The 25,850-nt window shown below is 50.9% G+C and overlaps 1 protein-coding gene across 1 annotated transcript; it reads right to left on the bottom strand.

Annotated features, from left to right (window-relative positions):
* Nucleotides 1-1,025: 1,025 nt before the first annotated feature.
* LOC100899610 (GAS2-like protein 3) lies at nt 1,026-12,299 on the bottom strand. Its single transcript, XM_029111525.1, is given in 11 exon segments — nt 1,026-1,549; nt 1,677-1,777; nt 1,927-2,105; nt 2,240-2,404; nt 2,801-3,420; nt 4,297-4,337; nt 4,917-5,073; nt 6,971-7,115; nt 9,632-9,753; nt 10,937-11,136; nt 12,208-12,299. Coding segments are annotated over 11 exon segments (1,941 nt in total). The 3' UTR covers nt 1,026-1,430.
* Between the last annotated feature and the right edge of the window lie 13,551 nt (nt 12,300-25,850).

Here is a 25,850-nt window from a genome sequence, read left to right as displayed (position 1 = left end):
ATGTGTGAGCCGTTTGATTATTGGACAATGAGTATGACATCATCAATCTTTGATAGCAGATCAATCGATAGGATCGGTACGATATCACGATCAAATTCCATGATTGGTTGGGGAAGAAAGAAAGTCATTGATATTCTCTGTACAATGCAGCTGATCTGGAAAATAAATCCGACCCGACATGAGCATGAGAAATCAAAGAGACTGTCTCCACCCTTTATCTGAGGCTTGTAGATTCGATTTTCTCACCGTTCAACAACAGGCACCATATACGCAGCTGCACGACCGCCGCTCCTCCGACGGGCGGGATGAGGATCGACTGAAGCTCCGAAGTACCATCTACCTTTATTGGATGTTGGGCACAGAATCCCAAGAACGATCTCCTCCCCCTTGGGAGCAGCGAGCCTATGGGGATTCCCGAGAACGGCCTCCTGACTTTGCGGTCTTGCCGGCCGTGATGGTCCTCTTGATTTCGCGAGATCCTTGCCCTCGGTACCGAAACGATGGGGAGAGCGCGGTGGAAAGGACTTCATCGATCCCGACCGCGGCTTATTCTCGGAAGAAGACTCTGTGGCTTACACCTCCCCGGACCAGCGGGAAGCTATTTATTCTCTGATCGGAAGGAGAAAATGGCGGATTCCAACTTGGATAAACTGTTTATTAGCTTCTAGAATAACACTCCTTAGTTTTCAAACATTGAAGGCAAGCTAATGATGTGTACTTGTATACAGTGAGAAGTGTCCGGGCGAAATTTTCAAATCCACGAATGAGTCGAACCACAACTTACAATTCATTATTCATTCAGGTGGAAAATCTGACACTACGAGCTGTCGTTCGATTCTGATTGTTCATGCGCCTCACAAACTAAAGCGCACATGAAAATTCCCTCCCAAAGCGATTACAGAGATACGCCAAACTACAGTCAGAGTTCTCTGTTTTTTTCTGCTTGAAATTCGGAAGACAGCTCGTGATTCACAATATGATGCAGGCTTTATGCGTGGATTCCGTGAGATATTAAATAGCAACTGGCAACATGAAATATATGAAGGTTCTTTCCTTAATTTTAATGTAATGGAAGGCAGGATCCGTGCAGCAGGATTGCTCAACGATGATACATAGCCAGTGCATACTCGCATTGGCATCGAGTTTTTCTGATTTGTCTCGCTTTAAAGAGAGCCGAGAACGGAAAGTCCTCGGAGGACATCCTATAGTTTCGCATTCCGGATGAAGTTGCTCAGTCCGTCCGTCGATCCCGTCAGTCGATGACGACTGTCCACAAGCCACGCATGATCGCAAATTCTCATTAATTATTTCATGAGGCTGTTGCATAGCGAATGCTATACAATACAACTAGCTCTGCTTCGGTGCTATACAAGACTATAGCCACCTGCAAAGCAGCTGCTGGCGGTGTGAGAACGAACATTTCGGCAAGCTCATTTCGTATCGAACAGACAAATGGCACTAGAGCGGCAGGACGCAGCCTGCGTGAAGAATGGCTGCGTCCGCTGCAGAGGCGCAGAATGCGCGCTGCGATACCTCGGGCGTGACTCGCCTGGGAACAAACGAATTCTTAAAATCTGGTGCATGGGCTGTACAACTTCTGCGATATTACATGGATTGCATCAACGGTGGGAGATATCTCGCTGCGAGCCGGTATGATACCTTCGAAAGACACTGACCTTTTGGTTTAGGTGTGAGACTGCGATCAACTTCGGACCTAGCCTGAGAACTCATCGAGCTCATGCTCCAATTTGAGCCCCGCCAATCGTCAGCTGGTGTACTCTAGAAAAGGAAGAAAGATATGAAGATAATCCGGTAAGTTTTCGAAATTATCCCATGGACTTCCTCAGCGATGAGCATATCGATGCAGAGTCGAACTTCGCCAGCAATGCGCAGGCTAGATAAAGACACACAAAGAGTATTGGGCACTCGGCACTAACCTTCAGGGGGGTGCTTGCTTCGTACAAGGTGGCGGTATTATGGAGCGATTTCGAGCGCACGTTCCTCTTCATGTAGACCACGTTCATGGTGTCATGCCTGCTTAGGAAATGCTCGAGGGTGTCCCAGCCACCTCCCACCCTGATCATGACGTGCTTCTCTTTCAGCAACTGCAATAAATTGGAAGGATCTTTTATCGATCGGTGACCAAGGGTGAACTGTAACTCATGATAGAAGCCGGGATACCGAGGCTTGTGACATCGAAACGGGAATTCTCCGCCGAAATGAAGAGGAATGTACTCACTCGAACAAAATAGATCCGACCCCCTATGCAGTATCTGCCTTCAGCTACCCGTTCCACCAAGGGAATCTCCTGTCTTTCGACGATCTTCTGCGTTTCATGTCGTTCGTCGTGCTTCTCGACGATTCTGCGAGCTTTCTCAGCAACGCAACGCGTGATGTGTCTCACCTGCGGACGTAGAGTTATTTCTCTTTAATTTTGTTTGAAAAAAGCGTCCCTCCCTTATTTTTTCGTTTTCCTTTCTGCGAGCGGAAAATGAGCAGCGCGAAACTAATCGGAGTCGTGCGTCAGCTGCAGAACTTCGGCAGAATCGAGGAACGGCAAACACAATGCATCGTTTCGGAGTGTTTCCATTTTTTTTTCCCGCGACCATCTCATTGTCAAATGACCGTATCTACGTGGTCATTGATCTCCCTGGATGGATGCAACTCGATTTCATACTGCGAACACGACAGACCGGCGCGCCTGCATTGTACCGTCCGTAAAGTAGCTACGCGTGGACTCTAGCGTTCAACGGGATTCCTCCTCAGATTCGTCCGGGAAATGAGAGGACAGCCATCTCACCTTTGCATCGAGGACATCGGTGCCCTCTTCGATGACTTCAGAAGCGCAACTGATATCCGCAAGATCCGCTTGAGCTGACTGCAGTCTGCTCGAATTACTGTAACCATTGGTACGCGCGTTCTCTTTATGCTCTTCGCCATTTGTCTTAGGGCTTGATTGATGGCTCGCGTGGAGATTATCTCGGGAAGCGACTCTGCGTTCGAACTTCAAGCCGCGGAAATTTCCTCCGTTGACGGGCGACTTCTTCGCCGATGCCGCCGACGACACCGGGATGAAGCTCTTTGGAATTTTCGAGGTGCGATTCTTTTTCTCGCACGATCCGCCGCCCGTAGAAGACGGAGTCGAACATCTCGACAGGTCACCAACGGAGCCGTTCGGTGAGCTCTGTAGCGATCTGCCGAGACTATCTTGGTTGCTGTCGCCACTCTCGGAACGGAGACTCTTTCCGTCGAGAATTGAAGATCCTCGCAGGGGGGTCCGTCGGAGGTTGTCCGTCTCGACCTCGTCGACTCCACTGTCGTGACTTTCGATAGAGTTGGCGATCGACGTTCCGTCGGGCGTCGGTGTGATGTCTCGGGATTCCGGGGAGGTCACCTCGAGTCGTTTGGCTTCTTCAAGTTCTCGCCTGAAATTTCCAAAGAGAAGGCGATGAGAGACGATGACGAAACTAGGCCGACGAGAGGGAACTTCTTGGACATCGATCGCTCCTGATTTCGGTAGCTCGGTGATCATGATCAATCTCAGCTGGGGGAGGGAACGAGTCGCCGTCGGATTTGTTTCCGGAGATCGGTATGTTTCTTGGTCTCGAGACGAAAACATGATCCTAGCTCTTTCGAGAAAGAGCTTCCGATACGAAAGCGAATACGGGCGGGGCTCCAATGAATCAAAATATCGGTGGGTTCAGTTATTATTACAATTCAATTATTAGTTCAATTATTACAATTTTTAGCTCTGCTGGAGCAGATTGGCGGCCGAGTGACGCGTCTCTGGTGAATTCGTCGGTCTCTGAAGGCGCCAATCGACAGCCTGAATGCAGAACATGAATCGCATATCGCCACCCTCATTTCACGACGGAGCGGTCGCGGAGCTAAACCTCCCAGAACGATAATTGGCATTCAATCGTCGGAAAGTTATGCCAATATCGCCCAGCCAGCTTCGACAAGCGATTCGAAGAGCGTGTTCTGAGAGAACCCGTCCAGCAGGGCCGAAGGAGGATCGGCCTTCTGTTTCGCAGCCGGTAGATGCACAAAAGGAACGAGGTTTCGGAGAGGTTTGCCACATTCATGAGCAGCGACAAGATCGTCAAAAATTCGTTTTTTTCCCAACGGCCCGGCGCAGTCAGGTGAACCTCACCCTTGGCGCTTCCGCGTCTTTAGATGTGAGCCGGCTCTGGATTGTTCGGCTTTCGCCGAGCACGGAATGTCATATCGTGACAAGTCATGTAGTGTTTGCACTCGTCCGTGTGTGTGTGGCATTTGGGATTGGTAGACCACCGCCGTCCTTTCGTTTCTCTCCGTTCGCCTATCCCTCTCTTCCCCTCGGTGGGTCGATCCTAAATCATTCTCGAAGTTCCGTGGGAGGCCACCACAAATGGTGGCTTTATGCGTTTTCTCATCTATTTACGGATCAAGAAACGAAACACTGAGCTAAGATCGAGCAACTCTTGACAGCGACGACGTCCGCGGCATCTGACTGAATTATGTAGCGTCGAGTTTGTGGTTCTACTGTTTGAAAAATGCCCGGATCTCCCGACCGCTCAGGAAGACAATACCCACATGTGGGTTCGAGCCGACAGCAGAAAACAGATGAGTTCTCCGCTTCCTCCCGCGGCACGAACAGAATTCGATCGAGGTTGGCCATATTTTCCATTTTTTCTCTTCTTCATTGTACCGCGAATTTCATCAAGATCGGGGCTCTTGTTGGGGTTCGGAGATGAATGCTATAATAATTCCTCATGAGTCCCCGACGGATGTTTATGCGATATCGAAGATATATGGGATGTCAACCCCATGATTGGATAGGTGCAACGATAAGCTCCGATCCGGCCTTTCGGTGAACTGCATTCCTATGTGGACTGTGCCAGATCCGACAAATTGATCGGTGATAACAAGTTTACCTTTTTCTGGCTTCCTCCTCGTCCTTCAAGCGCTTCTCCTCTCTTTCGATTTCTTTTTCCAATTCGACAAGTCCCGGAGCTTCAATGCCTAGCCTCGAGGCGATTCTGCCGAGCTCGAGGAGACACAACAGAACCGTTTTAGACTGGCTATGGAGAACTGAAACGAGAACAAAATCACGGTTTATAATATAAATAAAATAAAATATAAAATATATTCGCACTATCGATATACTTCAGTCCCGAAACGGCATGGAGCACGACGGACTCGCCTCTTTCGCTCACAACTGAAACGGCTTTAGAACATAAGGGTCCCGTATAGCTTGCTCTCGACATAGGAATACGGTTTCGACGCTCTTTGAGCATCTGCTTTGAGGCAACAAGCCGTCCGTCCAGGACGATCGCTGTTATGATCAGCGAGCTCCATTCCGAATTTCCTTCAAGGTGGATTCCGGCGATCCGGAGAGCTGTACTAGATATACTCGAGGATCGATCTCTTATATTACGTTCGATGTTACTGATCGTCGCGAGAAAGTCGTCGATTTATTGCTTATTGCCGTCGACGGTTCCAACTTGGACCCGCGACAAAGACGCGACATGATGCCACCATGACCATGTCTGGCACACGATACACACTGTCCTTCGCTCCATCAGAAAACCATCATTTCTCGGACCATTCATGGAGCCTTCCTTCAATCGGCTCGCAGACGGGCTCCGAGAGAAACGATGAGCTTGAGTGATGGCAAACGATCGCCCTTGGATTGATTTATGATCTCGTTCCCATAAATTACGTGCGAGGGAAAAAGATATAAGCGCATCATACTCGTCGATACAATACTTCAATCAAGCTCGCCCGATCGACTGGGTGTACGGAGGAACCCGTGAGCGCTGAAGCCCAGAAGACAAAGGAACGTCTCGACCTGTTCTCACCAGCGCCCACGATGAGGACGTTGATGCTGAAACGCGATGCGTGTGGCCTAGCCTCACAACGACGTCCGCCTCCGGGCAAATTATCCCTAATATACCCTCGTCGCCGTAGAAGCGATCAAGAGAAACGAACAACCACCAGGTACGGCTGGTAAATTGTCAGAGATATCAGAGGTTTTTTATTCTTCCAGATCGCGCTGTCGTGAGCGCACTGAGCACGGGACTCATTGTTTCGTTCGCTGGGCTCGCTGATAATAGCAGGCCATCAGCACCCTTAGTTGAGTAGCTGAGAGACTTGGTGATATGATGCTACTTTAGCGACTTCGACTACTGTCAGTGGCATATTTTTTGTAAAACTGCGTTCTGCCAGTCTAAGGCCATCCGAGTGAGTTAAAGAAAAGCCTCTGTTGTTCTCATCGAAGCCACTGATGTCGATTCCCGATCGGTTTCCTCGATGGTAGGACGTGAAGTCCGCGGTGACTGCCAGAAATCTTCCGCCGACCTTGACAGTCGGCACGCTGTACCCGATGCTCATCGAACATCCGACACCGTCGTTTCGAGCATCCGTGTGTACACACGGCTATGATTTCCGTTGATTTCTCATCCCGACTCGGTCTGGCCGGGAGTGGAAATTTGAAACGCCCGCCGCCGAGACCGCCCTTCGAAGACCATGGCTGCCGAGTTCGACGGGCCCGTGTGGGCGTCTTGTCGAGATATCTTTTTCAAAGCTCGTCTGTTCTCGTCACTGCGTCAGCCCATTATGAAGCTATTCGTCTTCGCGCTCAATCTCGCTCTTGGGAAAAAAAATTCAACCGAGCTCGGAAACGCTACCGTCCAGACGCTGCGTTGAAGCCCAGACCTCTCATCAGAACTGCGCCCGACCACCGTAGCGTGTTTTCTGACGTTTGTTCTAGTGACGGTCTTCTTCGGGTGTTGCGGGAATGAAGAATCACTGCTCGGGTTCTCCCACTCGGATCTTCCCGAAGTTTTTCTGCTGCCGAGATACTCCTGGGGGATCCCATCGACTCGCGCACCGCGATAGATCAGAAAAGCAGTCTCGAAGTCCGCGCTCTTCCCATGAGATCCCCCACCCATATCTATATCTCGCGATCCTCGGGGAATCGACTTACCGAGACCGTCGGACTCAAACATGATGGCTTCATTGATTCGGAGTTTTCGGCACCATTTGAGGAAGTTTTCTGTATTGTCCCTCGCGAAGAAACTCCCTTTTTTCGCGTCGGGCCAGCACTTGAAGTCGAACGGTGGGATATTTGTCTGGAAAACGAAGATTCTTCGTTGTAGTTTCGTGAACCATTATCCTGACTACGGTCGTTAATTGTGGTGCCCGCCGTTGTCCAATCGGAAGCGAAAGCCTTGTGAAGAGCGCCATGTATGTACAAGGTTTGTTAAGCAAGTGCATTGTATTAGATGAGACGGAGCCGGTTTTGACACGCGGTCGGGATGGAATCTCTCCTTTCTCGACATCAGAGGGAAGACGCCGCGCCACACCAATGATTGGGTTTGCCTCAGTTTTTTCTCGCCTTCATTTGGATCGACGCATCTCAGCTTCCAAACGGAATCAAATGATCCGCTGACGGCGATGCTATCCTCGCTCGTGGTAAATAGATCTGAGCAGGGCATCACACCCTTGATGTCATGCCCGAATTGCAACGCAAATGTTGGATTTGCCGAGTTGCGGGCGGGTCGATCGACGGGTGATGCCGGCGGGCGTCGATCAGGCGAGCCTAGCAAATTGGCAAGCCGGTAGGCGCGTGTGTGCGTCTGAGAGTATTTGTCCGTCTGTCAATGATAAACATTTATGGCTGCTTCTGTGTCCAATTGGATCAAAAGCGGAAACGCCCTGAAACTAAATTTTGAAGAACATCGGTGTCTGTCTGCCTCCCCGCCCGCCCGCTCGCTCGCTCGCTATAGGCGTCCAGGGCTCTGGCCCCCGACTTCGATCCCTGCCGGCCCACCACCGGCATGTGAAAACGCGGCGGAATTCGCAGCGAGGTGTTGTTCCTGGGCTGTGATTTGTTTTGGAATGATTTCCTCCAGAGGAGGGAATAAATTGAACGGAATGAACTGAAATATCGCTTTTATATTTACTATAATAATCTGGCCTCACTCTGCCGTCTTTGGAGCAATGAACGAGTCGAGGTAGACTCGCACAGAAGGGAGACGAAGAAGGCACAGCAATTTTCGCTGCGCAAGCTCACGGTGAGATAGGCGACGGAATAGCGGAACAGCTCGTCGGCTGTTTCTCCCCTCCCAAACGGCAGAAAACGTTCATATCAAAGACTGAAGATTAATCTGACATTCTCTCGCAACAAGGGGTTGAAATTATGTGGCCCGTCAGACCGTGCGGCTACCTACAGATCTTCTCTCCTTCATCGTAATCCTTGAAGAGATTCTCAGGCGTGACAAACTCAATAGCATCCTCTTTCGCTGGTTTTGCCGCTATATCCTCGGAGTACCCGGGAGATGGTCACCGACTCCACAGAAATATGAGGAGGGAGAGGGAGCGTCGAATTTCAAGTCTCACAGTGGTTTGAAGAACTTGATGGAATGGTCGTGAATCTCTGCTTCGACTCATGAGAGAGTTTGCTGAGAAAACGGCAACTCGAGACTTCAACTTGTCTCTCGGGTGGGTCCATGAGGTCGCGATATCGCCTCCCGCGGTACCTCCCTCCAGATCGGATCGGATTTAGAATTTCGCATAGTGCATTGCTACTCAGCTACCTCGAGGAAGTCAGATGAGGTTCTGCTCAAATTGAAGAAATTGATGAAGTGTAAGGGAATTCGAAGCGCACGAGAGGCAGACGGGAGACGGGGCGCTCCAAGAGAGCGTTTCCTCCGTTGCGTTGTGATGTCGGAAAATCCTCCAGTTTCGTCCCTTCTGTCAAAACAAAGTCCGACGCCTGCGATGATCGCACTCCTTCGGATTCCGGGGGTCTGCCACGAGATCGTTCCCGAAACAGAATTATTCACACTTCTGTGTGGATAATGACCAGGAAAGAGGGAGCTATTAATATGCTGTCTTCCCTCAGTGAGTGTTCAGACGCGTAGAGAGCCATTCACTCGTTATTAAAATGCTCGGCCTTCTCATTCACGCTCTTGAATGGAGGACTTCCAAGTTTTTAGTTTGAGCGGTGTGAACGACTTATATTCTTCCTTCAACATGAGATAATGGACATCTTCTCCCTCCGACACATAAGAATAGATGGCAAACGCGCCGAGGGAGGAAGCTAACTCAGTCGTAGAAATATCTGATGATTTATGATAGACGAATGATATTTCACAAAATATCGGGAATCGTAATGCTGCAGTGTTTTTGCTTGGACGATGAACAAGGGGCCGAGCGGGCCGCGAGCGAGCGTAACAAGTCAAAACGGAACGTGCTCACGAGATGAATGACGTCCGAAATTGCTTTTGTCGTTCGGTACCGCTGTCGTTTGCTCTTGTAAGTAGGTGTCAAGTACGTTGACCATCGGCACAGAGAGAAGAAACAAGTCCAACAAAAACCATATCGCCCACAACCGAGAAAAATGAGCCCAACGGATTTCGATCGAGCGGCGGCCGCAGAAGAACATTTCTGCGTGAGTTTTTTCGGAGCTGTGTAGGAATGGATGGGACCCGCGAAAATAGACGGATGGGGATCGTCGTGAAGAAAATGACGCAATGCTTCAGCTGGACTGAAGATGAGAGAAGACGAGAAGCATGCGATGATGAATTGACGTCCCATGCATGATGTATAATCGACGCGACGCCCCCCATGTGCACTCACTCACCTTAGTTTTGGTTTCGTCTTCAATCATCTGCGCCCTCATCTGTATGAGTCTCGCGAGTTTGCAAACTACCACACCGTTGTCCAGCTTGCTCATGAAGTTGTCGGCTGTGATGTCCTCTGTGTCTGAAACAGAAGAGAATATTCCGGGGTTGATGAATCACGTAGCGACCACATCTGATGACAATCTTCCAGTTTTTCCGCCCGATTTCATTCTCCGCGACTCTAGTTTTGGTATTCTAAACGTCAATCCCACATTCGAAGGATAAACGAGAACTACCACCTATTATGCGCTATAATCACAGAAAAATATGGCCGAAACGACCTCAAGCCGAAGCAAGCGATGAATCACCGAGCAAGCTATTACAACTGCTTCCGGCAGAAGTCGTTTCTCAAAACTTGAGCTCTTGGAGCCGGAGTCGACTATCGCCTAGCGGTTGGAATTGTTCTGACTCCGCCAGCTTTGTTTGCGCTGGCAGAAAGAGCCGATCCGGCCAGAACTTGGAAATACGGCCACAAGAAGCCAAATTCTCGAGGAAGCTTGAGCCATGGTGTCGGTCGGTCGGTCGCTTCGTCAGTCTGACGGCTCTCGGCTCGCTTGCCGAACCGAACTACCCCTCCGTCGAGGATCGGTTCTCGGTCGAGCCGTTTCTCCGCGAGATTCGAGGTGCAAGGCTGGCGACAACATCCCCAATATTTTCCGTAAGCGCTTAGACGTGAATCCACGAAAACCAACTCGGTTCTCCCGATCCCGTCTTCCTTAAAAATGAATTTCCCCTCCAGTACATGTCTGTCAACGAGGAAAACTCTCGATGGACTTTCCCCGATTGACGAGAACGATACTCACGCATAAACGTGATCTTGGACCAACGCATGTAATGGGAAACATGCATTCGCTGATTCGCCGTCTGATCGACAGAAAGGGAGGAATGAAGCCGAGGAAAAATTTCGATTGAGAGGCGGAGAAAATAAAGGATGTAAAAACTGGTCCACAATGACGACACAAGGACAATCGGATCACAGACAGATGGACTGCTTTGAGACGTGATGAAAAAAAGAAATCTGTTCGCCGCATCGTTTGCAGACCTTGAATCCTTTTTTCCCCCAAGTACCCCATCGAGCCAACGATATCTCGAGTTGTCGCTTTTATATATATATTTTTTGGAATTCAGATATCCGGTCAGTTTTTTTTTAGTGAGGATTGAGCAATACGAAGGTGAATTGTGGTGTCAATCTATGAAGTTGTTTTTCAATTCCCCCGGTCTTCGGAAACAGTGGCATTCGGGCTTGGTCCGAAAATCGCACTCACCTAAGATTGTGTTGAGCCAGTCGGCCAGATCTTCTTTCAGTGGCCAAAGATGAAGTTCTTCGCGCTGTTTCACCCGAATATACACTTCGTCGATACTTTCGTCACGCGTCCCGGTGGACGCGGCGCTGCATATCGAAGACTCGTCCGAGCACAGACTGTAGGCATCGTCAACCGCGCCTCGTTCTGGGCTGGCCATGATTCTGAAATAGAGATCCAAGTCAGTTTCCAGAGTTTCCGTAGCACACATCTGATCACCGCAAAGTTGCGTTAGATTTTTTTTCTCTGGGAGCCCTTTCCTGGGCCGAGACCAGCCCCATGCTGGGAGTGTCGGACAGATGATCGCTTCTGATAACTAATAAGCCAGTATCTGCATCGGGAGTCGGTGTCGACTCCAACGGAGATGTCTGCGTATCCAGATCCAATGAGTCCCACCATTTATATTCAAGTTCATTCGCGGGTCTACGATTTCTCGCGTCAATAGCTATCCTGGGTTGAGTCCAAAAGCTCGATCCGTCAAACACGCTTGATCCAAAAGCCACCCACACGGGGAAATGACTGTGTTAAAATCAAAAATGTCTTTCGATTCCCTGACAGACGATCCCACGCGAGCGACTCCCTCTATTCGTTGCGGTCGCGTGGGGTGCCAGATACTCTTGGAAAGTAATTTCGCAGAGGCCAGGAACCCCGATGGCCGTCAGCTTTGCAGATCCTCCCGATCGTCTCGGCGAGCTTAGAATCTCGTCTCAGTGTTTCAGACGCTGTTCCAGTGAATAGTATTTGAATCGTGCCCACGACGTTTGATGCACCAAGTCCCGGCCTCGCTTGGGATGCTCGGGGAACTTCGAGCGCAATTCGCTTGCATTGTATCCGCACCTTGAAGAGGGGCGGCTGGTGATCGGGGGAGCGACGGAGCCATCACCGCGGTCAGTATCGAGCCATCAGTTTCGTGGTTGTTACTCACTTCTGCGTACAAACATTGAATAGAATTGCTTCAGAGCTTCAGCCTTGACTTGTGTCAGATCGCCTCTCGGCCGCAGCGGATTTCAAACCGACACCGCAAGCGTCAGGAAGGAAATAAGGAAAAGACAAAGGAAAAGCCAGGCGCAAAGCATCGATCTAAAATTGTTGTGAAGGAATTTCGCATCGACGGTATCGAGGGAGGGAAAAGAGGTGAAAGTGATTCTGAATGGGAGCCATCCGGTATTCGCAACACCGGTTCCGAAAATAAATTCACGTCATGACGGCTGGAGAGATCAGCGAGTAACACTAACCTGTTCGGCCCGAATTTGGCGTTGCTGAAATCCTCCGACTGTGTGCGTAGGTGCTGTTTGTACCGCGCCCTCGGTGACGCCGTGGACTCCATTGTATTTTACTTCCGGGGAGCTCCTGGCTACGATCACATGGCGATCTGAAAGAGAATTCCGAGCTCAATGTGTATGTCGTCCATAAGCCACATTCTATGTCTTCGAGCTCAAGCTACAAATTCTCGAGCTCAAGCCACAAATTCTCGAGCTCCAGTGGGGAGCCTCCGCAGATCACAATCATCTTCCGGATTATCATCGGTGGGGATCCAAACAACTCCGGAATGGCGTTGATGGGCCTCATTCAGGGCTCTCCGCGTACGCCAGCGATCATTGTCAAATGAAGCTTGCTACTACTAGATAATAGCGGAATATCCCAAACGGGTGGCGTGCTTATTCGAAATGAGTGATCGGAAGATGTCGATCAGGTAGACGCCACGATGAGAGGAAATTTCGAAAGGACCAGGTACGTATTTTCGTTGTATGGAGCAGAAATGGCATGTCTCAGCTCGAGAAAAATCGAAGGCTTTTGCAATGAGAAGACAAGTCGTACAAGCAACAGGGCAGGAATCCGAGCAACGAATATCTGAAGGATATACTTGACAGGCCGCTGGAACTGCATTAACAACAGCGACGACGACGCAACAGTATCGCCGAGCATGTTGACCGCCGACTTCAACGTCAAGTTCCATCGGCGTGTCGTTCGGTGGAAACAAGGGACGAGAACTCATTTGCATTCATCACTCGAAACAATGCACGAAAGCGACTGAGCTCCGAATCAGTCAGCTGACCTCTCGTTGGACTTTTGATGCTGTCATAACATAACACACAATATTAATGTCTCTCCGTACGCCAGGTGGGTCACCAACCGGACTCTTGTGCGCGGCGGCAACGCCAATTCAAAATTCAACCGTCACTCCGTTTCACAAAGGTATCACGTGGAACAAAAATAATTTCTACGGAGCCCTTGCGATGACGCCGACGTTTGAGTTCGCGAATTTCGGCGTGAAGGGCCAATCACGGACCAATATTACGGAATGAACTTGTAGGAGTTCTGTTATCGGATCCACGATACACGAGGTGATTCACGTTGTCATTGGCCCGATTTCGATGCGGGAGGCGAACAGCGTCCACGCTGTGCCCGACTGAGATCGCATTTCGTTTTGGGGTCTAACCGCTAAACGCTCGATTAATATTCGAACACTGAACGCACATACCGGAGCAATCCGACACGAAAATTCATGAGGTGTGCCATTCCCTGAATCGATGTCAATCGTATCCCAGGCGGTGGAATTCCTGGACACCGGCTCAACACGCGACAAGGCATCTCGCTGATAACGTTAGACTAAATGAGGGAAGTGCGGTACCTGATGGGTTATATAATTGCTGAAGTTACTCGTCGATTAATATGTGACTCTGGTCACGGCGGCAGGCGAGCCTGCTGGACTCTCTCAGAAGCTGGAGTCGTTACGCGCTGCTGCCTAAAAACCGTTACCGCGTGGACGGCCGAAGGCGCGCATAATGAAAATTTAAATTCTTCGTGGAAATGAAATATTTTCTTCCCCCTTTTCTGTGTCCGCGTTCTTCATCCGCTCCTCGCTGGTTTGTAGCTGGCTTGTTGTTCGCCTGGTCGGTCTGGACGGTTGGTTTGTCCAAGGTTTGCTCGGTTGGTCGATCGTTCGTTCTTTCGTCTTGTTTCACTCCCCTCGAAGAGCGATGGACCGTGGAAGAAAATTGGCGCGTTTTCCCTTCTCTGCTAGAATTGAAGACGATTTTCGAAATTTCCATATCTTCGCAACCAGAGAAGAAACAGATCGCCGCGACGAATGCCAATGTAATCAGCTTGACAAATTCCAATGATTCATCCATCGGCTCGCAGGACAGAGCGGCTCGTGAATGAATGGGCGTGAGCAAAGATTTCTCGTATTTTACTCGAGATGATATCCTTTCGATCGACTAGGACTTAGTTAGTAGTGAATTGCTTCCGGACTTTTCGGGTCTTCGGAGTCCAGCAAGAGGATGCTTGCTAGAGCTGAGCCGTCGAGTATACGTATATTGAGAGGCAATGACACCTCAGCAAACGGGACACCACCGATTTCTATTGTAGATGTGTCGATTTTCCGTTTCGTCCTTTGTTCGTCTGAATGGACCGATGTAAGCGGAATGAGAACGGGAAGGCTGAGAAATTTCCGAAAGTACTTCGGAGAAAATGGTTTTATTTTTATGCCAGACGCCATCCCATCCGAAACTATTTCCATGTTGTTCGTCCCTCTCTATTCCACTCTTTTCGTTCATCATTTTCCGGGCGATCCGTTCGGTTTATCTCTCAATCCTCTCATCTACTTCCATGTCCGTCAGCGGAAAAATTCGTCATGATCAAGGTGTTCCTGCGTACGCGATCGGGGACCCTATGGGGGAGCGGCACCCGGCTCCGTCGGGGCTGTGGATCTCATAATTTCCCATTATTTTCTCTGTTATTCTTGTTACTTAACAACATTGTCTGTTGCCCCGCTGCAGCCGCAGCCGCCGCCGTGCGCCGCAACCACCACCAGTGCCGACATGCATTAGCGAGCCGGAGCGGCCGACAACGGCACGAAGCGTCCAAAGTCAGTAAGTCGGCCCGCTGACCATTTTCTCCGCAGCGAGAGCGGGAGAAGCCAGGCCGATTCAAGCGAACGAGGGAGTTCCGATTCAGGAAACAACGACTTCGACACTTCGCCGGCAGAGCCAACAACGGTGACCACGGCACGGCAGAAGCAGCAACAACAGTGACGACGACCAGTACCTCGGAGCGGATTGCGGATCAGATCGAGATGGATATCAGCATCACCGGCGACGGATTCAAAGAGACTTCACCCTTCCGACGCTGGATGATCGACTGACTGCAAATAGCTCGATTCCACCGCCTTCATTCCGCTCTGTGCCGGAACTGAATCGACGATTGTTGTCACAAAACGCAATCATTTCTAGAATAAGTTTTTCTTCGCCAGTATTTCTCTCTCTCGCCCTCGATCTTCCTGATTCTTCCGGAGTCCATTCACGCTCCCTCGCAGCCGAAAAAGTCGCGAATGATCGATCGATGAGCATCTTATCGATCAGAAAGCGCGTCCAGAATGTTGGCCCCCGGGCCCCCGGTGATTATTGCACGGGCGAGAAGAATTCCTCCGCTGGAGCGAGAGGTGGTCGATCTTCGAGGCTCAGAAATCTACTGATTCGTCGAGAGCCAGAGGGCGACGATTCGCGGACGCTTCCAAACAGGGACGTTTTCTGCGCTCGCCGTCGGAAGGTCGAGCTCGTTCGCACTCCTTGAATCCGATTTCCGACCTATCGGCTCCTCAACGGAGGCTGGAAAGATCCGGCCGGACTTTCACTACCGTTCTTTTGTACGAGCAGCGCCAGAATCATCATTCTGAAACGCACCGTAATTTGTGCATGGGTAAGGTACAAAGAAATACGGCGAACGAGAAGCACCACGATCCAAAACGACCGGCCAGCGATCAGGGGCTCGAATCGCACTTATGTGATCGACCGCCTGCCCGCTCGCTCGACTGCCCATTTTCGTGATCACGTCCCATCTCAACTTTAACCCCGAAACAACTTTCTTCCCTCCTTTTTATTTTTTTACACTTGGTATCCCGACAGTTATTATTGATACCGAGTGTCTTCCACCCCTCATTTCTCAGTATGCCCGCTATTGTATTCGGTTGCGACATGACCAGCCTGCACGGTTTTCGTCACACTTAATCGTTACATGCATGAAGAATGTAACGCGAACACGCTTCTACAATGAGGCCTCTGTTGCAAGCGTCGACAAGGAGTTGATTGACTTATCGATTCCATATGCATGCTCATGCCCGATCCGGTCGTCGCGACGTCTTCCCCTTGATGATAGTCTGTCTCGTTCTTCGCTAGACTTGGGAGACGAGAATCGCTTCGCTCCAGCACTCTTGGGCGACTTGCGCCGCCAACGTTTTGAAACCTGAAGCTCCATTTCCAGTCCCTTCGTAGGAATATTTGGCGCGATTGGTGCCATTCATTCTACCGACTTGAATAATACGTCCTCCGACTCTCTCATGTTATACGAGTGTCCGGATGTAAATACCATCATGTACACACATCGAGAGGAGCTCTATGACGTTATGAGCTGCGCTCGACAAATTACCGATAGACCGCGCATATCGACACAAGATCGAAACTCGTAAAAATTCTCGGCGGACAGGACCGCCCGACAAGCCGTCGTACGCCTCTCGTCTGCGGTCTCCCATTATTTCCGTGGGGGACTCGAAGCGAAGATCACTTAACACCGACTTTAATCCATCATTGACCGAAATGTCGTATCACGACCGTGGTCATTTTCGTGATTTCGACAATTTTGTACGACGCCGACCGCGACGACGGAAACAAGAAGCACGGGCGTCCAAACGGACGAACGAACTAATCAGTGAAAGATTGAAAAAGATACAATGATACCGAGACGTGGAAACCACGTGACTTGGGTGCCTTCGTCGCTGACCGCGCGGATCAGTCGGACCTCCTGAAAGGCTGATTCGCCGAAGAAAGGACGCAGGAATTTCAGCGCGAAATGCGACGAAGTGTTCGAATCGACCGGATTGAGGATCTCAGCGAATTACGCAACGCTTCACGCTCAGCGTCAAACGCTCGCGTGTGAGTTACTGATCACGGATGAAAGCTATTTCATTGTTAATAGACGAAAGCAAAAGAAGACGACGTCGGCCGTTTCGGAGGACTACGTTTCGGTCTTTTGTCGGTTGGCTCGGTCAGCCTTGCTCACTCCTTCGCGGATCCTCCATTTGATCATCCTTGAGCTCGCAAGACAGATGGACCCCATCGTCCCGCGCAGTCGCACGCAGACCACTCGGAAAAGAGTCTGTCAGAAGGCCCGGAGTTTTCGCCAGAAATTTGAGGAAAAAACACGAAATTATCCCAAATTACAGCGTCTCTCCCAGTCGACGGACCGAGTCCCTTAGCGATCGCTGTGCGTGCCATGGCCCCGCAAGACATCGCAGCGTGCCGAAAAAAACGTGACTCGGGGAGGAAGCGCCGCCGGTGCGGAGCTCGCGGTACGGAATCAGAATGTGCACCGCGTGTGCCGTCCGTGGCAGACCTTGGCACCGTTGCTTCGACCCGCAGGTCTGTTGTGGCCCTTATGCGGAACATCTGCATATACAGAGAATTTTCGCAAACTAGAATCATAAGATAATGACGCCCGTCGTCGAACGGCAGCTAACGCGTCCCACCACAGCACGCCGTGAACCACAGATAATGAGCCATAAACAGAGGTTTCACACCGGCTCGTACCGGGTTACGGGCACGGCGGTGACGCGCCGGGTCGATCCCGTCGCGTCGCCGCCGGGTCGATCTCCCGTCTTGCGATCGTGTCTTCGGTATTCGGTACCAGGGAAGATCTTCGACGACGTGAAAACAATTATTTTGACGGTCGAACGTTAATTCCGAAGCCGGAGTTCCCTCCTTTGTTCCGACATGGTGACAAGTACCGACGATGTTTCCGGTCCACGGATCACGAAGCCGATGAAGACGAAGGGCTCGAACGCCGCGCGAGGATCCGAAGCATCAGAAGTACCAAAGTAAGAACAAGGGGTAATCTATTGACAAGAATCCATCTGTTCTCTCTGTCTTCTTGAGCCGCCGCGACGCTCGTCGGTTTTAGGAGCTGACAGATGAACCTGTGCAAATTGTCTGACTGACTGACGGACGGTGTGCCGATTCATGATCGGGAAATCATCCCGGCTTCCCTCTATGCAAGCCCCGTCGTAATCCAAGCTCGGCAGGAGTGTCGTGATTCGTGGTTAGCCAGAGATGAGGCGGTAAGCCGAACGCTTCCAGATTAGCATCAGATTCAGATCACGACTTGGATTGAATTCGAACGCGGCACCGCGACGATCAGCCGGTGGGGCCGCGAGCTGCTGATGACTTGCGAAGCGCAGGACGCAAAACCGGCACCACCTACTCCATCATAGGAACGAGACTTCACTCCTCGTCGTCGGCTTAGACTAGGAAGCGATGGAATCGGTGACCGATAGAAATCGACGAGCGCGTGGAGCTCTCGATTCTTTCGTGGTCGCCGTTCTAAACGGTTCAAGACGTGTTTTTCCGCTCGCGTTTCCCGAAGGACTCAGCCGCTAGAGTTGCGAAGTCGCTTTTCAGGACGATCTTCGGAGTAAATTCGTGTTTCCTGAATACTAATTGTCTAGCCGCACTTGTGGAGCCGGAGGCGAGCGAGTTGGATGACCAAGAAAAAAAAATGGCGTACGAACGACGAACGGAACAGTTCTCGTGACAATGCCATCGCCATCCGGATGTAGAATACCTTAAAGAAACACAATACGTAAAATACGGGTCGAACTAATTGTCAAGTACCGGGAATGCGACCAGCTGTCCTGCCAACAAAGGACGAGAGATTGTTTCGCGATGCCTTCCGAAGCAAACTGACTCATCTTCTCGCTTATTGTCAGACGCTATCGACGACGAACCCCAATCCTCAGCAGATGGCCGTGACACTCGACACCTTGGTCACTCGCTTCGGCAATTTCTCATGAGCTTTCCTTCTGTTCTGTTTCCGCAGCACTGTGCGAGCAGACCCTCCTCATCTTGGGCGAATATTTACGGAGCGAAGCGCATGGTAGGGAAACACGCTGATCTCGCATTCGCAGACAGTTTTAGCTGGGAGGGTCCGAGAATCCAGGTTTGGCAAGGTTGGTAATGGCTGCGGTGACCCAATTCGAAGCATCCGGTCACGCGACCGCGCTCAGGTCCTTGGCTTGTCATCGAAAAGGCACGAAAATGGATGTTGGTGCTAGACTTCTTGAACTCGGGGCTTCTCCCCATGCGGAGCTATCGAATCCTATCGGACGAGTTCCCCTCACCCCCATTCCTCGAGCTCAGTCCCAGAGCTGGGGCGCAGGACTTCGGTCAGCCTTCGGCCAAGGGACCTGAACCGATACCGGTGCTGAGTGAGAGACTCCAACACCATGAACACCACCACTGTTGTGAGAGAAATAGCCCCGTGGCGTCACCGACTGATCCCCGGGAAGTTCTCGATGCAGGAAGCATGCGGCCGGATTGCGAACAGCAACCTCGTAAGAGCGGCGACCCCGTGGCTATCCGCCGCATCTGTAGAGCTTGCGATTCCGCCATCCTCGGGTGAAATATCGATATCTTCGCTTGTCTGACGAATTAAATTCCTGCGAGGCTCTGATCCGGCCTAGAAATCCGTATTTCCACGTACGATTGAATTGGAGCGATGGAGAACCAGCGATAGAAGGCATGGTCAGGATTGATCTGGCGCCGCGGCGGTTCAAAAGGGGAAAATGGAAAAGAATTGGATTTGGTACGCAAATCATTTGATACGAAGCCCTAGAGCAGCTTGATCCAACCGCGGATCGGCCCGCTTCGGGATCCAGAGTTCGCGATGACTGCCGGAATTTCAGTCAACCCCAATATGCGCCACTTCATTCGGATTTGGATCTTTGAAGGTCATTCTCTGGACTGGCGTTATTCGACGGGTTAAATAGACGGCAACCGGCTGTATCGACCCGTTCTCGATGCGGGAGCTGCCCTTATCCGAGTCGGCTTTCGCCAACGAGAAATTAGAGCTCATCGATGACATCATCTCAGTCAGTCCAATGATCGGCGATTTCATAATCATTTGGCTCATGATCGAACCCCAGATCCAGCGTGGGAAACCTACTGACTCGATTCGGCCGTTTAGGCGATCGGGTCCTTCAGCTCAAGGAATCCGAATTCTTGATGCCGTTCATTTGCGTAACGAAGTATCGAGGCGTAGCTCAGCGGCGGCAACTCTCTCGACGACGAGAACGCCCTGTGCAGTTGAGCGGTGTCGACCTTTTCTTGCGACCACGCTGTCAACGATTCATGGGATTCACGATGCAAATCCACGATATACAATATCATATATTCACGATACGGGGTCGTCATTGAATATTTTCGGAGGCATCACCTGCTCAGAGCACGTGGCTCGAACTCCGAGCCGAGTGTGGCGGAAGGGACAAGGAATTCAACTGAAGTCGCCACAGTATCGGCCGGGCCGCTCCTGGAGTGATCGGAACTCTTTCGAAAAAGCGAGTTGCCGAGCACCATCGCCGGGAATCCCCGAAATATCCCCAAGTCCTCGACGAGACCTTGGAGCGAAAATTCCCAACCGATTGTGCTGAATGTGGGAGGTCCGTCCATCCATACAAATCGATCGATAATCCGATCTTTGATCGCTTCATCTCGGGGGATGGGATGAAGCCGCATGTTCCGCTCGGTCAGATTCACTGCGCCGCAGCAGCGCAGAAGAACCGAAGAGGTACAATGCTGTAACGGAACGCAGCTCTTCTTCGGAAAGCAGTGAAGAGCCATGAAGAGGCTCGACGCACCAGGAGGTGACAATGATTCCATGTTTCACGGAAGATCCGAATGCCTCTGGACTACAACGTCGACCGTAAGTGCGGTGAACGTTACGAACCGGTGACGATCTGATGCGGCCTTTCATTGTCGTGATAGAGTAGTGAGAGCTCTATAATGTTCCGAAAACCACCGACAGACAGCTGAATGGCTCCGTTGCTGAGTGTTTCAAACATGCATGAACGACACAAAGTCAACAGTTTGAGACGATTGAAATGAACTTCGTAAAATCGCCTATGTGTGGAGAATGAGACGCGCGTCAGCTACTCCGGTCTAAGGAATAAGGCGAGCATGAAGACGCAGAGAAAATCCTCTTGATGAAAATCAGCCTGTGTCGAGAGATGATATATCTTCATGCTTGTGTGACTTCAGTTCACAGTTCGGCCGGTTCACGGAGCGGTGAAGCCAGCCATGAAGTCATGCTCACTGGGTAGTCTTCCCCATACCTAAGGGAGGGCGGCGGAATGACGAAAACGCACAAACTCACACGGAGGCACTGACGAGTGTTTCCGAATACTCGGCGTTGCGCTCGAAGCCCGGCACTACCTCCCCCGATCTATTTCGTCCCACCGGCTAATTATCCAAGACAAGCATACTGCCTCGCCTGCTCCGATGTGGATGCATATAACGAGCGACCGACTATGCCGAAGTGCTCGGGATCTCGATCCTGGGACTCGGGCTGGATAGAGGGAGATTCGAAAAGTTGGTTCTTGGAGGCTGAAACAGAGACTGATACGTCAGCGATTTCCTCGTGGAGAGAGAAGTCACATAGAGAAAGACAACAGAGGACGGATAAGATTTCGTCTGCCTTCAAAAATCACCGAGGCACCGCTTTCCTCCCGGACTCTCTCACCGTGGTTCCCTTCGTCTTTATCAGTCTCGGCCAGAATCATTTTGCTTCGAATGTCCGCTTTGTCCGTCTTTTCGTCCCTCCGACCTCACAACATCTGTTATCCACCGAATGAATGAATGACTGAATGAGGAATACTCGGTGTTCAATTCGTGAAAAATAAATTTTCCCTATATCTTCTTCCTCCCTCTGGCCATGTATGGAATGATTCGCCAGGCGAGGCCTCATGAAACTTGGGCGGGGCATCTCTATTCGCGAGAATGATTCCTCTCCAGCTCGACATCTGTCTCACTCTTAAACTCCGTTGGAAACTCGGACACTACGCTGACTGAGTGAGAGACCGCGGTGGACGTGGCAAAAATATTAAAACTGACAAACACACGCTGTGCTGCAGACACTACGATGTCGATGGGTGCTACGGGGCATCGCACCTCCTCGTCGTGAAAGACAAAATTATTCCGACGTTTTCTCTTCGGTCGACTTGACAAACATTCGGCAAGCCGAAGCATTCGACTATGACGTCAGCGAGAACGCGTTGGATGACCTCAAGAGTTTCCGTATCGTCCCCACGCGCGGTCCGCGATGAATTCCGAGTTCCAGCCGTCGAATAATTTAGCAACGAACATTTAGGATGAGCAGCATGGCTTTTTTTCTAGAGCGTGTCCACCGCGTCGAGTTGGAAAAAAGTAGTGCTGGTAAGTGCGGCTTCCGCGGCTCGGTCGACGGAAGTCCGTGTGAAGCCACGGAAAACCGCGCGTGAGGTGGGGTGCTCTGAGACTTCGGTCAAAAATCTGGCTCTCCTTTCATGTGTCTAAGCGTTTGTTATCGTGGTGTCAAGCGCTCAGAATCCTCCTAAGTGAGTGAGTGAGTGGAAGAGTGTCTCGCTAACGTGCGCCGTGGCGACGAGCACGGTGACAAAAATAGCCAGAAACGAGAGAAGATTTTCCCGACTTGAGGGAAAGTATAACTCAGAACTCCGGTGGGCTTGTACACGAGCGACATCATCGGTCGCATCAACAGCGAGATGAACGACTGTAACCGCAGTTTGAACCGCCGGGATGTCATCTCCAGAAGTTCTGATTCTTCAACTTTTCAGCGACAACCGGCGAGTGCCGGGGCTCCGAAGTTGTCCCTCGTCGCGAAGTGATTACGAAACGAAGAACACCTGGATAGGGCCATCAGAAAAAAATCAGGTTCGACATTCATCCCACAGATATTGCGTCTGAGGCTCTGGTTTTCCGTAGAATTGAATCCACGGTGAAAGATTCTCCGCTATCGGTGTCGGTATGTGCGAACAACTCTCACAATATATTCAAAATATATTGTCAGATATTCTTCCGATCTCGCTGCGGACTTCCAGGTCGCCTATTCAGTCCTCCCGTTCTTCGTAGGAATCCGTGACCGAAGTCTATGCGGGGGCCCCATGCTCGCGAATCGACCACCCAGAGGGGATAAGCGCATATGGAACGACCCCGTGCATTTTCCCTTCCCCCTCACCGGGAGGAATCCAGTCACGACTCCGACGAGGCTCACTGGTCGCCCTAACGAGAACTCTTCCCACAGGGAACATAGGCGACAAGCCCGACAGGAGCATCGTTTGCGGGTGCGAACTTCGATTGACGTCGGTGCGGCGTTGCCCTTTTCCGGAGCCAGGGCGGCGAAATGCCGTTTCGGAACGACAATGTTCTTCGGGATCTTACGCGCGCCGAAGCTCTCACAGATACATGAAGTTCGCATAAAAATCTAACGGGAACGCAACGACAAGAACCGTGTCCAGGGTGACGGTATCAAACGTTCGGAATCTTCGGAAAATTCCGCTGCCGTTGCGGTGGAATAAAAACAGCTTTCGATCGGCGCGTGTGTTCCGAGCCGCCTTATCGTGAGCTCATACCTAGCCGCGGCCGCTGGATTCTTGCGCTTACCGCGTATGGTTCCAATAATTTTCGTGAGACCGAACTTTCACGTATCCGTGTAGGCATGATACCCCTCTTTTTCGTTCGGGACCATGGGTTCTTCAGACTTCTCATTCTCCGTACTTTTGCAATGAGCCGGAAAGCTGTTTCCACGTACGTATTATACGTGGACTTTCTCCAATCCCCCGCTTTTCCGGCGAATTCTCTTCCCGGATCGGAGGTTCGCGTGAGTTTTCTCGCTGGATGCGCTCCATTTTCACCTCGTTCGTCTTTATCGCTCCGTTCCATATCCGTGGGTTCGATTGGATTGAACTAGAACTCGTCACCATTCCCCTGTCTTACGTAAATCCTGATTTGCGTTTTGATCGCAACGTGAGACAGAATAGGGAGGATGGCGTTTGGCAGTGGAACCGGGCACTAGGCACTAGACCCTCGTTCAGCCTTCAAGTTGTTTTCCTTCGGACGAATCCTTGTTGTGATTTTTTTCATTCCTCCACTTCAAATCCCACCGTGGAAAAGCGTCCATCACCTCCCGACCATTACATCGAGACGTTCGCTTTGAGAGAGATCCTCGCGAGCCGGATGATAATCGATTTGTTTGCGAATCGGATCGCATGAACGTCGACGCATTGAAGTTAGGACGTAAAACCGAAAGGCGAGAACGAAATCCCCAAAGTGACCGCCGAGCACCGGGGGTGGAATTCCGTTTCCTGAGCACTGTTCGGCGGCCCGGAAACATGAGCACGTTTCTCGACACGTACATATACAACACAGAGGGCCACGGCGCGGTGGCGGGGCAAAAATCAGAAAAAAATTGCGGGGAAAACACGAATTAAGGGTAATAGACGGCGCCAACGAAAAACATCATGACGCGTTTCCACAGGACGATTGCGAAGGAAACTTACACAAGATAGATGGCTTATATATCCGATGAGCTGAATCTTATCAACTCGCCGAAGAGTTCCGACTTCCTCGGAAGAAGAAAAGAAGTAATAAGCTCTTGGATTTCCACGCTTCGCGCAGCGGCGGGGATCACTCGTTAGATTTGGGGAGAAATCCAAAAAAGATTTACGAGAGGAAGACAGTGCCTCCGTAAAGGGAGAAGCGGATGTCGGATCGGGAGCTCGAGATCAAGCGGACATTTCGGTACATCGCCTAGTTCAGGGGCAGATGGCTGACTCGTCGTTGTCAATTTGTTTCACGAGAAGAAGTTAAAGCGTCAGTTTTCCGGGGAACTTGCTTCCTGTGGGAAGTAGTTTGCGATCCCGGGCGATGTTGTTGCTGTCGCCGGGCGTTCCGGTAGCGGTACCGTAACGGCCGATTAAGAAGACGCCGCCGCCGTCAGCGATAATTATGACACAAGGAGCAACATATTGCAACGGGCAACTATATTCCAGCTCTTCCGTTGGAGTTTTTTTCCAGATTTCGGAAATGAGGTTCTGTAGTTCATTCATCACATCTCGTGCCGTTCATTATTTCCATTCGGTCGCTCCTCGGATCGCTAATGAGCTGGAAACGTTTCCCCTACTCCCCGATTTATGCCAGAGCCATCTGTCAAAGCTTCCAAATCTGAAAAAACAGAAAAAATCATTCCATCCCCCTATCTCGGATCCAATGTCCGATCGAGGGATTCAGAGCGACCATACGCTAGCCGACGATGATCTGCCGGGCCGAGTCCTTAAAACGTCGTCATCTGATGCTTGGGCCTTCGAGTCGCTCGAAGAGCCGAAGCACACGGAATCGGATGAGCCCGAACGGGAATCGTAAAAAAATCAAAACTCTCGTGGGGCTGACCGCAGATATCGGTCAGGGAAGGAGATGACACTACACGGACAGAATTCCAGGACAGCGTCCCGCCGATCGCATAAAAGAGAAGCTTTCCGAAAGGTGGCGTCGGTCATCATGATTACGAGCGGCGAAATAAACGCTGAGGGGACGTCCCAGTTTAATTGACGCAACAACAAGGGAAAAGAAAAATCCTCATGAAAAATCGACAGAATGGGAATGGCTTCGAAAAGCTTCATAAAATGCCTCGGCTCCGAAATTCGAGGAACCGAAGCGGATCTACGTATTCGCTTCATTGGTCTATCGATATGAAGCGGGAGGCAAGCTCTCAGCGTACGAGCGTGGATAGTTTGATCAAGTGCGGTGAAAGTCGCGGTGGAAGTACCAACCGTACTGATGTTACTCGCTCGATGCGAGTGTTTGATGGACGACAGCCGAGCCCGACGCGCGGTCATCAATCTCCTGAACCGGAAGACTTAGGGCCGGATCTTAGCAACAAATCAACAGAACCTGAACGAAGTTGCCGAAGATGCAATCAATCGGCACACTTCGCCTGTGTAAGTGACCGAGTGTATGTGTAGGTCGGTCGGTCCGTGTCTCCCGCGTCCCGATACTCT

The sequence above is a fragment of the Galendromus occidentalis genome, unplaced genomic scaffold (genome assembly GCF_000255335.2).
Source record: "Galendromus occidentalis unplaced genomic scaffold, Mocc_1.1 scf7180000077446, whole genome shotgun sequence".
Lineage (NCBI taxonomy): Eukaryota > Metazoa > Arthropoda > Arachnida > Mesostigmata > Phytoseiidae > Galendromus > Galendromus occidentalis.
This window is presented reverse-complemented; position numbering and strand designations above follow the sequence as displayed.